This window comes from Sus scrofa, chromosome 3 (assembly GCF_054392235.1).
Source record: "Sus scrofa isolate SSC_HxYL_T2T_F1_AM1 chromosome 3, Sscrofa_HxYL_maternal_Yorkshire_Landrace_v2.0, whole genome shotgun sequence".
NCBI classification, from domain to species: domain Eukaryota; kingdom Metazoa; phylum Chordata; class Mammalia; order Artiodactyla; family Suidae; genus Sus; species Sus scrofa.
Window position 1 is genome coordinate 124044241 of NC_139385.1, and position 13285 is coordinate 124057525.

The 13285-nt window shown below is 52.5% G+C and overlaps 1 protein-coding gene across 16 annotated transcripts; it reads left to right on the forward strand.

Moving 5' to 3' along the window:
• Window positions 1-2250: 2250 nt before the first annotated feature.
• On the forward strand, window positions 2251-13110 carry MPV17 (mitochondrial inner membrane protein MPV17). 16 transcript variants are annotated; one of them, XM_085019913.1, is made up of 10 exons: window positions 2251-2278; window positions 2763-2837; window positions 3452-3543; window positions 4742-5316; window positions 9357-9518; window positions 9733-9825; window positions 9919-10014; window positions 10261-10293; window positions 10555-10607; window positions 12138-13110. In XM_085019913.1, the coding sequence occupies exons 5-10, from the start codon at window positions 9411-9413 to the stop codon at window positions 12205-12207; spliced, it is 453 nt and encodes a 150-aa protein (XP_084876039.1). In that variant the 5' UTR covers window positions 2251-2278; window positions 2763-2837; window positions 3452-3543; window positions 4742-5316; window positions 9357-9410; the 3' UTR covers window positions 12208-13110. The 16 variants fall into 16 exon arrangements, with proteins under 16 accessions (XP_084876039.1, XP_084876033.1, XP_084876042.1 ...); XM_085019907.1 differs by lacking the exon at window positions 4742-5316 and having other exon boundaries at window positions 2251-2381; window positions 9403-9518; XM_085019916.1 differs by lacking the exons at window positions 4742-5316; window positions 10261-10293 and having other exon boundaries at window positions 2251-2381.
• Window positions 13111-13285: the final 175 nt, after the last annotated feature.

Consider the following 13285-nt stretch of genomic DNA (forward strand, 5'->3'; position numbering starts at 1 on the left):
AGTGGAGATTAGTTTAGTGCTGCCTAAAACGAAACCCTCTGGCACGCTGTATTCTGGCCAAATATCTGGGAACAGCTTTCTGCCTCTTCAGTGTAGGGAATTTATCATATGTCAGAAAATCTCCTTTAAGAGGAAGGGGGTCAGGTAGTTCAATTCCTTCCCTGTACAGAAGAGGAAATAGACCTGGAGGCAACCCGGGGCATTTAACGGCAGAGGGACCACAACTCGCATCAGTGCAAAGGAGCCAAGTGTGGCATCATCCTATTGTGATCCAGCTCAGGTTAGGCCGGTTTTAGTTTTGGGACTGATGGAGGAGTGCTTCCCATTGCAGTGGAGCTTTGTTCATTCTATACAGCAGCCCCTTGACACTGCATCATGAAATCCCACTTTCAGTGGTGGAGAAGATGGGGCCAGGAGACCCATGCTGTTAAGGCTGTAGGTTGATGCTGGCAGCCCTGCTTCTGCTGCTGAGCCTCTGCCCTTATCTCAGCCTTCAGAAGAAAATCAGGAAAATGCTTTCAGCTCTTGTTCTCTACCATAAACCCTTTTCTCCCCAGGCCACTCCCCTTCCAACCTTCCCTCCCAGTATATCCACTTTATACTATTCATGGGTTCCTGCACTTTTCCTTTGTGCCTTTGCTCACACTATGCCTTCCTCTGGAGCATCCTTTTCATCATCTTCACCTGTTCATCCTTCAAGGTCCCAGCTCAAGTTCCACCTTCACCAAGGAGCTTCCCAGATTTCTCCAGTGAAAATGACTTAGTGCTTATGTGTTCCCAAGAGGAAAGGAAGGAAAAGATGATAAACAAGAGTTTACTAAGCATTTGATCAATCTCACATACTTTAGCACATGTTACTTAATTGAACTCTATGAGGCTGGTATTGCCCCCATTTTACTTGCTAAGATTCTGAGAGGTTAAAGCAGCCTGAGTAAGTTTACATGACTACTGAGTGGTGCTGCAGGGGTTTGAACCTAGACCGTCTGACTTCAGAATACAACTTTCCAATTTAGCACATTTGGTCTCCTTAGCACATTTATCTCCTAGTGTAAGTTCACTCCTCTGGTACGGTGTTTTGCATATAGAAACCTTTAGTTAAATGTTTGTGACATGACCTCTCTTGTTTCCTCACTGTGTTTTTCCAGTGTCTGTAAAAGGATTTCCCCTGCCTTAATCATACAGGAATGAAAATAAATTGGGGCTGGAGAGAGCCAGGTAAAGAGCCTGAAAGAGTCAGATGAAAAACAACAACACCACACACACAATAATGAAAAACAAACAAAAAAGATACGGCTGCCTCCTGAAGTGGGCTCCCTGAAAATGATTAACAGGGGCTGCCAGCCTGACAAATCTGCCAGAGATCTTCTAAATCTCCACTTTTCTAGAAAGGATGTTGCGCTAGGTTCACAAAATTATAGAACGATAGAGCTGAAACAGATTAGGAAATTACCTAATCTGTTGGTTTACAAACACCTAGTTGTGAACCCCTTTAACTGTGTTTTTTTTCTAGAGGTATACAGATATTTTTTAAAAGTTGAGGTAAAGAAGGCCCTGTGATACTCTACTCCCCAAACACCTAACCCCCTCCCCAAACTGAGGAGCCCAGTTCAAAAAACAGTCCAAATCCCTCATTTCACAGATGAGGAACCTAAATTCAAGTCTAGTGATGACCAAGGCTGCAAGCCCTCTAGTTTTGAAGCCAGTACCCAAACCTTCTGAGGTTCTCTAATCCCAGTGCTTTCCACGGAGAAGTCATCTTTGCGCAGCATTTCAAGAGGCCATTATAAACAAAACGCTGAACTAGCTGCTGTGAGGACGATATATTTGAACAAGACCCAGTTCCACCTATTCAGGAGCTCGCAATTGAGGCTAGTGAAGAACTTGGAGACATTTTTTAAAAGTTAACACACACGCACGCATTTAACTGTGGCTAATGCTTTCCAAACTACGATTCCTGAGCCCGGGAAGGAGGTCAGGACCTTGGCCAGTTCCGGGATGCGGGAACAGTGAGGGTCTGCCCAGGTTAAGAGGCCCCGGCCCCGGGGAGAGAAGGAGCAGAAGGAGGCGGGGGTCGGACGCAGGTGGGAAGTATGGCAGGCGGGCCCCGCACCAAAACCCGGAGCAGACCGAGCCGCGCCGCTCACCGCGGGCTTAGTGGCTCAGTCCACTCCCATTCCGGCCGTGGCTGCCGAAGGAAGCCGAGCGGAAGGGGCGAGACTTGGGGCGGAAGTACCGCCTCCCGCTCAGGTCACGTGGCAGGGATTGCGCTCCCGCCCAGGTGAGTAGCTGGGGATCCACAGTCACAGTCTCAAAGCGCCGCGCGCCCGGAGTGCCCGCAGGGCGTGGGGCAGTTCCAAGCCCAGGGAGCCACCCTATTTCCGGTGTGGATTTGGGCTCTGGAAGGATGCGGGCCGGTTCCAACTAAGAGTCTGAATCTGGGGACCGAGCAGGCTGTGGGGAGAAAGCCAGAGCAGACCCGCCCTCTTGTGTGTCTCAGTCGGGACGAAGGCCCCCAGATAGCCCTGCTTCACGGCTGGGGGTAGGGTGGCGGGTGGCAGCCCCCGGGATTCCATAGCTGCCCACAGCCTTCCTCTCTTACCCGACCTCTAAGGCGACCCCTGTGACAGGAAGCTGTCCAGGAAGCCGCTACCCCTGTAGAGGCGGGAGGGGGAGAGGGAGTGGGCAGAAGGTAAAGACAAGCGTCTTTTTAACTGTGGGAAGGGACAGTGGGAGTGACCTCCCCTCTCTTCTCGGCTTGACAGGAAGCATGGCACTTTGGCGGGCATACCAGAGGGCTCTGACTGCTCACCCATGGAAAGTACAGGTCTTGACTGCTGGTGAGTGTCCCCGTGGGACCTGGTGGTACCACAGCAAATGATTTGGGAGGCAGAAGTCCCTCCACCACAGCCCTCTTGAAGGATTGGCTCTCACCCCAGTCTATTTTAGAGGGAGTGTCCCCAGGCTGTTCTTAAGGAAAGGGGTGTGCATAGGTAGCCTAGCTGTAAAGTAAGATCTGAAAGTTCTTAAAAACCTAAGGAGTCATCCCTTTAGGATAAAAGCATTGCCCCAGGAAGCCTTAACTTAGAAATGAACAATAACAAAGACTCCTTTAACATTTTACAGTGTGCAAAAAGACTTTCAACACACATTATCTCAGAGGGTCCCACAAAGGTGTGTGGGCTAAGATAACTTGGGTCCGCATTCGATCACACACCTAATAAGTGCTGGAATCATACTCTTACACAGATTATTTTTCTTAGCATTGTTTTTATTGGGGAATATATCCTAACACACAAAAGAATGATTAGGATATGTATGCACCACTTAAATAACATTACACTGAATACTCCTCTATCGGAGACCCCTGGAGCGCCTGTCCCTAATTCATGCACCTCAAGAGAAAACCACTTTCTTGAGTTTCACTTACATCACTCTTTTGCTTTTCTTGTAGTTTTACTACCTATGGCCATGTCCCCAAACAATATACTAATCAAGGACTTATTTTTACTCTAAATCCAGTGATTGCGTGTCAACCTCACAAAGGTAACCCTTTGATTACCTGTATTTGTTATCATCTTCATTTTGCATATGCTAATAGGAGAGGGGAGGGCAAAGAGATAAGTTTTATGAGGGGAAAGGATGACTGTCGAGGCAGTGCAAGGGTGACCGGGTTCAGATGGGGTCTTGCCTGGGCTTCAAGGAAGGGAACGGGCTTCTGAGAGGAAGACTGTTAAAGGGGGAGGGGGCGCCTGCTGAAAGCCAGGCCGCTCAACCGCAGCCCTGTGAGCTGGAAGAGCCCCACAGCAGCACTAGAAACTTCCCTGAGTGACTGGCTCAATCAAGGGACGGACTCTTTCACCCCTCCCTGGGCCCCCCTCCAGCCTCCTGTGCCCAGCTACCCCCATCCTGTCCTCAGAGTGTCCGTCAGCCTGCATGACTCACCTGGCTGCGTGTGTGGTGACTCACGCTGGACTGTGTGGCTGTGATGGGAACTGACACGCTGGGCCCTTTGCCCAGCCTCAGAGTCCCTCAGGGACCCTCACTGCCGGAAGAAAGGTTCCCCCTCGTGACCATCCAGAAAAGGGAGGGAAGGCTAGTCCTTGTGTTTCCCCACCGGAGGGATCTGCAGCTGCAGCTGGAGCTCCACGGGTCCAGGTGCTGACATGTGGCCGAACCGGGGTGCTGGTCTGCCGGTGCTAGAGCCCTGTGGTGCCACACCCCCATTCTTCCTCCACATCTCAGCCCTGAAACAACCTCTTGGTAGCACTTTTCTCAGACTTTCGCAAAGCTTTCAGACTTTTCCTTCCCTGTCGCTCAGTGTATTTGAATCAAACTATAAATAAAGGAAGGGAATTTAGCTCACCGAGCTGTTTTTAGATCCCAGCACAGTAGTTCCTACGGTTCCAGCTCATCACACTGGTAAACAGAGATTTCAGACATGGAGTTAGCACACCAAGGTTTGAATCTCAGAGCCATAGCACTTAGTAGCTGTAAACCTCTTTGAGCCTCAGTTTCCTCATTTAGAACCTGAGTTCAGTTACATGACCTCACAGAGTTAGTATAAGGATTAGCTCTGTGAAAAGGTCTTCGAAATCAACAAATGCTCAAGAAACTTAAAGGCTCCAGGAGGTGACCCTTTCTAAGAGCACTGGCCATCCAAGCACAACAAGCTTTTCAGTTTTTTTCTTTTTTTTCTTTTATCCGTTTTTTTGTTTTGTTTTGTTTTGTTTTGCTGTTTTAGGGCTGCACCCACGGTCTCTGACCTACACCACAGCTCACAGCAACACCGGATCCTTAACCCACTGAGCGAGGCCACGAGTTGAACCTGCATCCTTATGAAATACTAGTCAGGTTTTTCACCCACTGAGCTGCAGTGGAAATTCCCCAAGCTCTTCTTTTCATAGTGATATTTGGGTCGGGTTCGTTCCACTTGCCATAAATTTGGACATGGATAACCATCCAGCCTTGGTTCTCCAAGAGTTTGCAGCCTCTGTGCAGGTGTTTTGAAAGAGACTAGGAAATAATCCCCTGAGGTGGGGGGGAGGGGCAGCCAGTATAAGGCTGCCTCATCACACTGGACACGGCTTAGGGTGCATGGCTGCGCAACCCCTTAAAACGGACTGAGGAGCTCTTCGAAATGCCTCTTAGGACTCTATGGGTGAATGGTTTTTTCTGGAGAAAAGGAGAAGGCTTTACCCACTGGCTTCATCCCACGTTGGTCAGAGGTCTGCCACATGGAGTGTTAATGCCGGTGCTCTGTGCCCTCAGGTTGCACGTGCATAGTCCCCAGGTAAAGTGTCAACAGCTCAGCCCCAGGTAAGGCATCAGTCTGAAACAAGGACCTATCAGGTGAACTGCGGTGGTGGCTGAGGTAAGAGAGAAGTGAATCAGAAAGACCTGAGATGGTTCAAAAGATGTGTCTGATGCACCCAGTCTTGGCCAAGCCAGAGGCCGGAAGAGGGCGGCTTGGGCAGAGTTCTGCTGTGTGTTCTGCAGAGTCTGAGTCAGCCTTCCCCCATCCTTTCCTGAGGGCCCTTCCGTCTCCAGTGGGCCCAGGGCCCAGCTTCATCCATCCTAGGCCACTCTGGTCCTGCTGTGGAAGCAGCTGAGCTTCTGCAGACACTGGAGTCTGAAATAAACCAGAATGTGAGAATGCAGCAGGCATGAGAGGCCATCCAGTCCAGCCCCTGGTACTACAGAGGGACACTGAGGCCTGACAGCGGAGTGACAAGTGTGAGGTCTTGTGGTCAGTGGTAGAGCTGCCATTAGAACCAGGGGCACTGGCCAGGGCACTGGCCTGCACTCGACACTCCTGGGGCCTCAGGATGCTGAGTGTCGCTCCAGCAGGTCTGGGCTTAGATGCTGGACCAGCTGCAGAACTCCTCATTCTGTCTCACTTTCTAGCAGTGGGAAGGGTTTGGGCCAGGAGTGGGGAGGGCACTCCGACCCTCTCACTGTTGGGCTTTGGCTCCTTCTGGACTCTGCCAGGCCAACCCCTACCCCAAGCAGTTGTTGACTTGTTGGAGACTTCTGGAGAGGAATGAGACAGCACCCTGGCCCCAGGCCAGCAGCTATACCTACCAACCCAGGCCTCCCATAGTCAAGGACGTACTTCCTGCTCCTCCATCCAACTTCCTGCCCCTCAGCCTTCTCCTCTTCCATTAACGCTTTAGCATCTAAGCCTCCATGCTTAAAAGCCAGGACAGGAGCAAAATAGGAGAATTAGAGAGCTTACCCCCACCTGTGCCTCGGAAGAGGGCATGGAAGTCTTGGCTTTTCCACTAGTGGGCAGGGGGTGGTCCCAAACATATCTGTGCTCAGAGGCAAGCTCTCCCCCCACCCCCCACTCTGCTGAATCCGGTGGCGAGTGATGGCATGAGAACTGGCACCAACCCAGGGGCATGATGTCACACCCGCGCCAGCGTCTGCCCGCTGGGCTCCGCGCCCAGCCTGGCTCTGGGGCCTCACTGCCCGGCAGCCCCTTGTTCTGCCCCATCGGGGCTCAGCATTCTGTCTGGGCAGCCCTCCAGCCCCAGCCCCCAGGAAACAAGTCCAGGGAGGGGGGACTCAGAGCACTGGTGGGTCCCAGTCAACCATATATGACCAGGAGGACTCCCCCAGCCTTGGGGCGCTTTGGGTCTGATTGGGCTCTGGGTTGGGGAGGGTGGAGGAGGAATCTGAATGTCAGCCCTTCATGTTCAGTCCCTTGGACCAGAAATGCAGGCCTTGCTCTGTGCTTTGACCAGAGCCTCAGACCACCCTGGAGCTGCTGCAGGCCCAGGGGCCTGATGATCTGCGGGCAGAGCGCTGTGCTCTCTGAGACGGACTGAACTGGCAGGGCCACAGGCTACACGCCACCTGCTCACTCCTGCTATGGCCCGTCCACTCCGTAGTCGCTCAGGCCCGATGGCCCTTGGCTGGGGGCCTGGAATCCATCTTTCTCAAAGGCCGCATCCTCCAGGACCACGGGACTAGAAGTCAGGGACTCTGGCTTTCATTCCTGGTCTGCTTTTAGCTTGTGTGCCTGTTGCTAAGCCATGAAGAGTGAGAACACACCTCTCTTTGTCATTGTTTCCGTCCCAGGAATATTGCTGCTTGGCTGCCCCTTCCCCCCACCACAAGGCGACAAGGAACAGAATGGGTTCCTTTCTGGGGAGTAAAAGAGAGGGCGTGCGCTAGTCCAGAAAGTTTCTCTCACCTGTGGGCTCTGTTTGTTTGGGCAAGAACCCCCTGTGAGTAGCAGCACAGAGGCCTCTTGGTGTCTGCTGGCCCCTGAGTCCAAGTCTCAGCCCCTGCTGGGAATTCCCTGGCCTCCGGTTCCGCCTTGAGAGAAGGCCTGGGTTCAGGCCCCAAGTCCACTCCTTACCAGGTCGCCTCATCTCTCAGAGACATTAAATGAAGGTGTGACCTCTACCTTTCACTCCTCTTGTGAAGATTAAATGTGTGAGAGCCTCTTACATACTGTAAACCTCTTGCCAAAGTAGAAGTTCAGGAGTTTCCATTGTGGCTCAGGGGTAACGAACCCAACTAGTAACAATGAGAATGCAGGTTTGATCCCTGGCCTCGCTCAGTGGGTTAAGTATCTGGCATTGCCATGAGCTGTGGTGTAGATTGTAGACTTGGCTTGGATCCTGTGTGGCTGTGGTGTAGGCCGGCAGCTGCAGCCCTGATTTGAACTTCCATGTGCCACACATGTGGCCCTAAAAAGCAAAAAAACAAAAAACAAAAAAAAAAGAAACCTCAAACTGTTCATCTCTTCATTTAAGCAGTGACTGTCTTTCTGTTTTCCCTTTATGTGTCGCGGTAGCAGCTCCCTCCCCAACCTGGGCACGCAGCTGGTGACCCCAAGTGGTTGGGGTGGGCATAGGGAGTCAAGTGCTGACTGCGTGGAGGAGGAGCAAGCCTTCAGCCCCGCTGCTCCTCACACCTCGACCCTGGGTGCCGTCCTTCCATCCCCTGTGCCCTTCCTGGGACGGTCCCATTGTCGGGGGCAGTGCATTTGACATTTTTCTTCAGTTCACTTCCTGAGCACCTGCCAGGTGCTTGGCTAGGTATGGGGGTAAGATGATGAAGATGTCTAGGGGTCTGTCTTTGCCCTCTGGGAGGCCGTGTCTAGCCGTGTTCTGGGCAGAGCCTCCACCACTTTGGGAGTTTCAGGGAGGGGAGAGGCGGGCTCCCTTGATGGGTGTGCTGGGGTCCCAGCAGCTGAGGCCACTAGCCTCGGTCACCTGTGGGTGCCCTGCTCCAGCCCCGGCCCCAGCTCTCAGCTGTACTCAGCTCCCTCTGACGAGGCTGCATGGGGGTGGGAGAGCAGAGCTGTGCAGAGGGGGCGGGAGGGTGCAGGGCAGGGGGTGGGGAGAGCCAGCATGGACGTCAGAGCCAGCTCTGGGCCACGAAGTAGGGTTGAAGGGTGAGGATGTGTTTGCCCAGAGCTAATTGAGGGCACAGGGACAGTGGTGGCTACGAGGCTGGAGGGGGCTCTCATTACTCAGTGAGATGGATCGGCGGGCTGGAGGTCAGAGGGTCACTCCCAAGCGGCCCTAGAAGTGTGTGTTTGCTAGAAACCATCACCCCACCGTAACTGACAGGGGCTCCGTAAATAGCTATGGCTTCTGGAAGTGGGTGTCCAGCTAGTGCGGGGAGGGGAAGCGGGTGCGAAGACCTGGGCAGAAACGGCCTCAATACCTATTGGCAGCTCAGTCTGAGGCTGTGCCTGGGACGTCTGGGTGACCCGACTGTGCTGGAGGTGGCAGGGACCCTTACCACCTCAGCCAGTCATCCTCCTGCCCCATGAGGGACCATTTGGGCCCTCATATTTTAGAGAGGGGGTTATGCTTGCTGTTCTCTAGAGACCCCAAAACAAAGGTGAAGGACTCTGGCCAGGGGCTTGCCTTGGGCTGAGGGGGAAGCCGCAGGGTTCCTCGCCCTCCTGCACCTGATCTATGGATAGTACCGAGTCTGGAAAGAATGCTGGCCAGGAAATCAGGCCACCTGGTGGTTGCCTTGGCTCTGCCACACACTGGTCTTTTGAGGTCCTGGACCTTCATTTCTATGCGCCCAAGAGAAGGGGTTTGCACGGAATTGTCTGGAAAGCCTTTTCAGTTCCCACGATGCTTCTCCTTCCTCTGCCTGCAGTTTTTGACTCTGACTTCTCCTCACTGCTCAAGGCAGAGTTCTTGGGCCCTGGCTGTCTCAAGGCTGCTCATCGCAGTTTCTAACAGAACACATATATGAAGTGTCACCATCCTTGGGGAGGTGTCACCATCCTTGAAGCAGCAGGAGCGGACTGGCCATTGGCCTCAGATTGCCGGAGCCTCATTCAGTCAGCAGACTTACCTGCCTCTTTGATTTGGCAGCCTGTCCCTGGGGGGTGTCCTGACCACAGCTGTGTGCCCTGCACAGGGTCCCTGATGGGCCTGGGTGACGTTATCTCACAGCAGCTGGTGGAGCGGCGAGGTCTGCAGGAGCACCAGACCGGCCGGACCCTGACCATGGTCTCTCTGGGCTGTGGCTTTGTGGTGAGTTCACACAGCAGGGCTGCCTGTGGAGTGGACAGTGGTCTCAGTTCCCTGTCATCTTCTAGTTTCCCTTGGCCCTTCTCACATACAAGCCAACCTTGAGTGTCTGCTTCCCCGGGGTTCGGTTTCTCAGACTCGGGGGAGAAGCATAGTGATGGAAAAGCCTAGTGCTCCCCTCTGCATCCCTGCTCCCGTCTCTGGGGTTTGCTTTCAGGGCCCTGTAGTTGGAGGCTGGTACAAGGTTTTGGACCGGCTCATCCCCGGCACCACCAAGGTGGATGCGCTAAAGAAGATGCTGCTGGACCAGGTGAGCAGAAGGGAGAGGGAGTTGGCAAGGGCAAGCTGCACTGGGGGAGGCAAGGCTTTGCCTATTCACAGCGCCTTAATTCCTCTTCCCTAGGGGGGCTTTGCCCCATGTTTTCTAGGCTGTTTCCTCCCACTGGTAGGGACACTGAATGGACTGTCAGCCCAGGACAATTGGGCCAAACTCCGGCGGGTGAGCTGGGCAGATGTGGCCACGATCTCTGGCTGGCAGACTGGCAGGTGGCGGGGGATGAGACAGGCTCGTGGGGATGGAAGGGTGGGGGCGCAGGTGGAGCCCCAGCTCTGGAGGAGAGGAGCCGAGGGGGTGTGGTGCAGGGGTGTCTTCTCTGAACTGAAGTCTGTGCGTGATACTCAGATTGGGAGGCGCGAACTGCCTGGACGAGCAGCCGTTCACGCGTTCCCTCTCTCGTCTCCCCAGGATTATCCTGATGCCCTCATCACCAACTACTACGTAAGAGCGTGACGCCACAGCTGCCTGGTCTCCTGCTTTCTTGAGTCCAGAAGTGCCCAGGGATTGGGGGTCCCCCTGTCACAGAAAGCCCTCCGTTGGGGTTCCTCTTGCATTCCCACGGAGCACCTTACTCAGGGAGGCGCTCAGCTGGTTATGCAGTGTGTTCTTGTCTGAGGGAGTTGAGTCAGACCAGGCAAGGCAGTGGGTGTGGGCTCAGGTGATGGAGGCAGCCCCCCAACCTTGACCTCCGCTCTCTCGTAGCTCTGGCCTGCTGTGCAGTTAGCCAACTTCTACCTGGTCCCTCTTCATTACAGGTATGACTCAGCCCTGCCCCGCCCTTCAGGGAAGGTGCACGTTATGAACAGTTGGGGACAAAGTGATTCTCACTTTAACCTTGAACTACTTGAGATCCCCCAGACCACTCTGCCCTGGTCAGAGCTCCTCAGACTCCCGAGCATGTTATTCAAGACCTCGTGTGTTACAGAACTGCCCCAGGGCGCCTGCCCACTCACCTTTCATCTTCCTAGAGAGGCTCTTGCTCCACAGCCCTTGTCTCCATCCCACCCGAGCTCACTATATATATAATACAGAAAATACATACATACATATATATATATGTATGTATGTATTTATTTCTTTCTTTATTTCTCTCTATATATGTATGTATGTATTTTTGTCTTTTTAGGGTCACACTTGTGGCATATGGAAGTTCCCAGGCTAGGGGTCAAATCGGAGCTGCAGCTGCCGGCCTACACCACAGCTCACGGCAACGCCGGATCCTCAGCCCACTGCTGAGCCCTCTACATTTGATGGCATATCTTCAGGGACGGTGCCGGGGTGCTACAGCCTAGGTTAGGCAGAGAGGTAGACCAAAGAGACAAGTAGGAATGTGGTCAGGTTAGTCCACTGCAAAATACTATTTTACCCTAAATAATAAAGGTGTTTGCTGAAACCACAGTTAAAAAAATATATATATATATATACACACACATATATATATATATGTATACAAACAGTGGAACTCAAGATGAGTGGTTAAAATTATTGGAGGTGAGGGGGTTTGGGAACAGGGAAACTCTGTCCCCCTTCAGAGGGGACAGAGTCGATGAATAACGTGATAGCATAGCTAGAAGGAATCCAGACCCATGAACCAAACCAAACTTGAGGGTCTTTGCAATGCTTTTTGAAACTAGAGTGAGGTAAATTTATTTATTTATTTATTTGGTCTTTTTGTCTTTTAGGGCTTCACCCACGACATATGGAGGTTCCCAGGCTAGGGGTCCAATTGGAGCTGTTGCTGGTGGCCTACACCACAGCCACAGCAATGAAGGATCCAAGCCACGGAGACCTACACCACGGCTCGTAGCAACCCCGGATCCCCCAGGGATCGAACCCGCATCCTCATGGAGCTAGTCAGGTTTACTAACCTCTGAGTCATGATGGGAACTCCAGTAAATTTAAAATAAAGAGAAGGAAGTGCTCCTTTACACGGCCAGCAGCACATTATTGAAAGATGAGCTCTCGGCTGTGCAAGGCAGACAGACGTGTATTTAGAAGGAGCCTGGATGGGACTGAATAACGGAGCCGTGCGTGGCGAGAGGGCTGCCGAGGGGAGTTAACTCTGAGGCTCTTGTCCAGGAGCCAGAGCTCCGGGCCAGCACCAGAACCTGGGCTGTTGTCCTCCAGTCCAAGCCGCCTGTCCCTCCACGGGGGCTGCAGGAAGGAGGTCTGGATCTGGACGTCCTTGGAGATAATCCCTGTCTTCCCGCTGCCCTTTCCCATCTCACCCCCCTTGCCTGCCCCTTCTTTTTCCTCTTCTTCATGATGCCATCCCTGTTCTGTAGGTTGGCCGTCGTCCAGTGTGTTGCTGTTATCTGGAACTCCTACCTGTCCTGGAAGGCACATCGGCTCTAAGCCTGCCTCCCTCCCTCGCTTGCCTTGCAGTCATTCAGCTTGACCCTGGGAGGTCCGACCACCTCCTTAAAGTGGGCACATCGGTTTTCACAGGGTTTGGTGGCTGGTCAGAACTTGATGGAGTTAGCCCTCTGAAATGCCCATTTCACTCTAAAACGTAACCTGACTCCTGTGAAATCACTAAAACCTTTATAATGGCTTTATACCCACCGCATAGTAGGCATCCCATAAATATTTATTGAACCATATGGTTTTGTCAACTTTAGCTTATACCCACATCCCAGTAAATGTCACTCATTCCTCCTTTTCATAGACACATCTGTTTTCCAAACCCTTCCCAGCCTTAGTGTAGCTCTAGTTTTGGAGGGACCACCCCCTTGAACCCTTTATATGGTGCCTCTGTAAATGTTACTAAGTAGATAACCTGGAACCTGCAGAAGCAATAAGACCCAGCAAAAAACTGCTGAGGGGGGGCTACATTTTCTAGAGCTTGGAAAGAAGCCTGGAGACCACCAAGCCCAATCTTCTTTTACAGATGAGGACACTGAGGCCCGTAGAAGTGAGGTGACCTGTCCATGCTGAGTTAGTGGCAGAGTAGAAACTTGAACCCACAAGGTATAGTCCGAATGTCTGTGTACTCCCCAAGTTCATATGGTGAAAACCTAATGCCCAAGGTTGTGGTATTAGGAGGTGGGGCTTTGGGGAAGTGGTTCTGTCAGGAGGGCTGAGCCCTCATGGGATCAGGATGCTTACAAAAGAGGCTATGCGAGCACATGGCAAGAAGGTGCTATCTCTGAGCCAGAAAGCATGTCCTCACCAGACACCAAACCCAGTGGCACCATGATCTTGGACTTCCCAGCCCGCCAGAACTGTAAGAAATAAATATTTGTTGCTTATAAGCCACCCAGTTTATGGTAACTTTTGTTAAAGCAGCTCAGACTAAGATGCCAAGTTTTCTTCCTACCCAGCGATCTTAACTGGGAGGTCAAAGATAAAGTAATAACTACTGCTGCTGTGATTCCCAGGAGGAAAATTAACTTGGCTAAACTCCCACTTTGGAGCTAACCCAGAAGCAGAT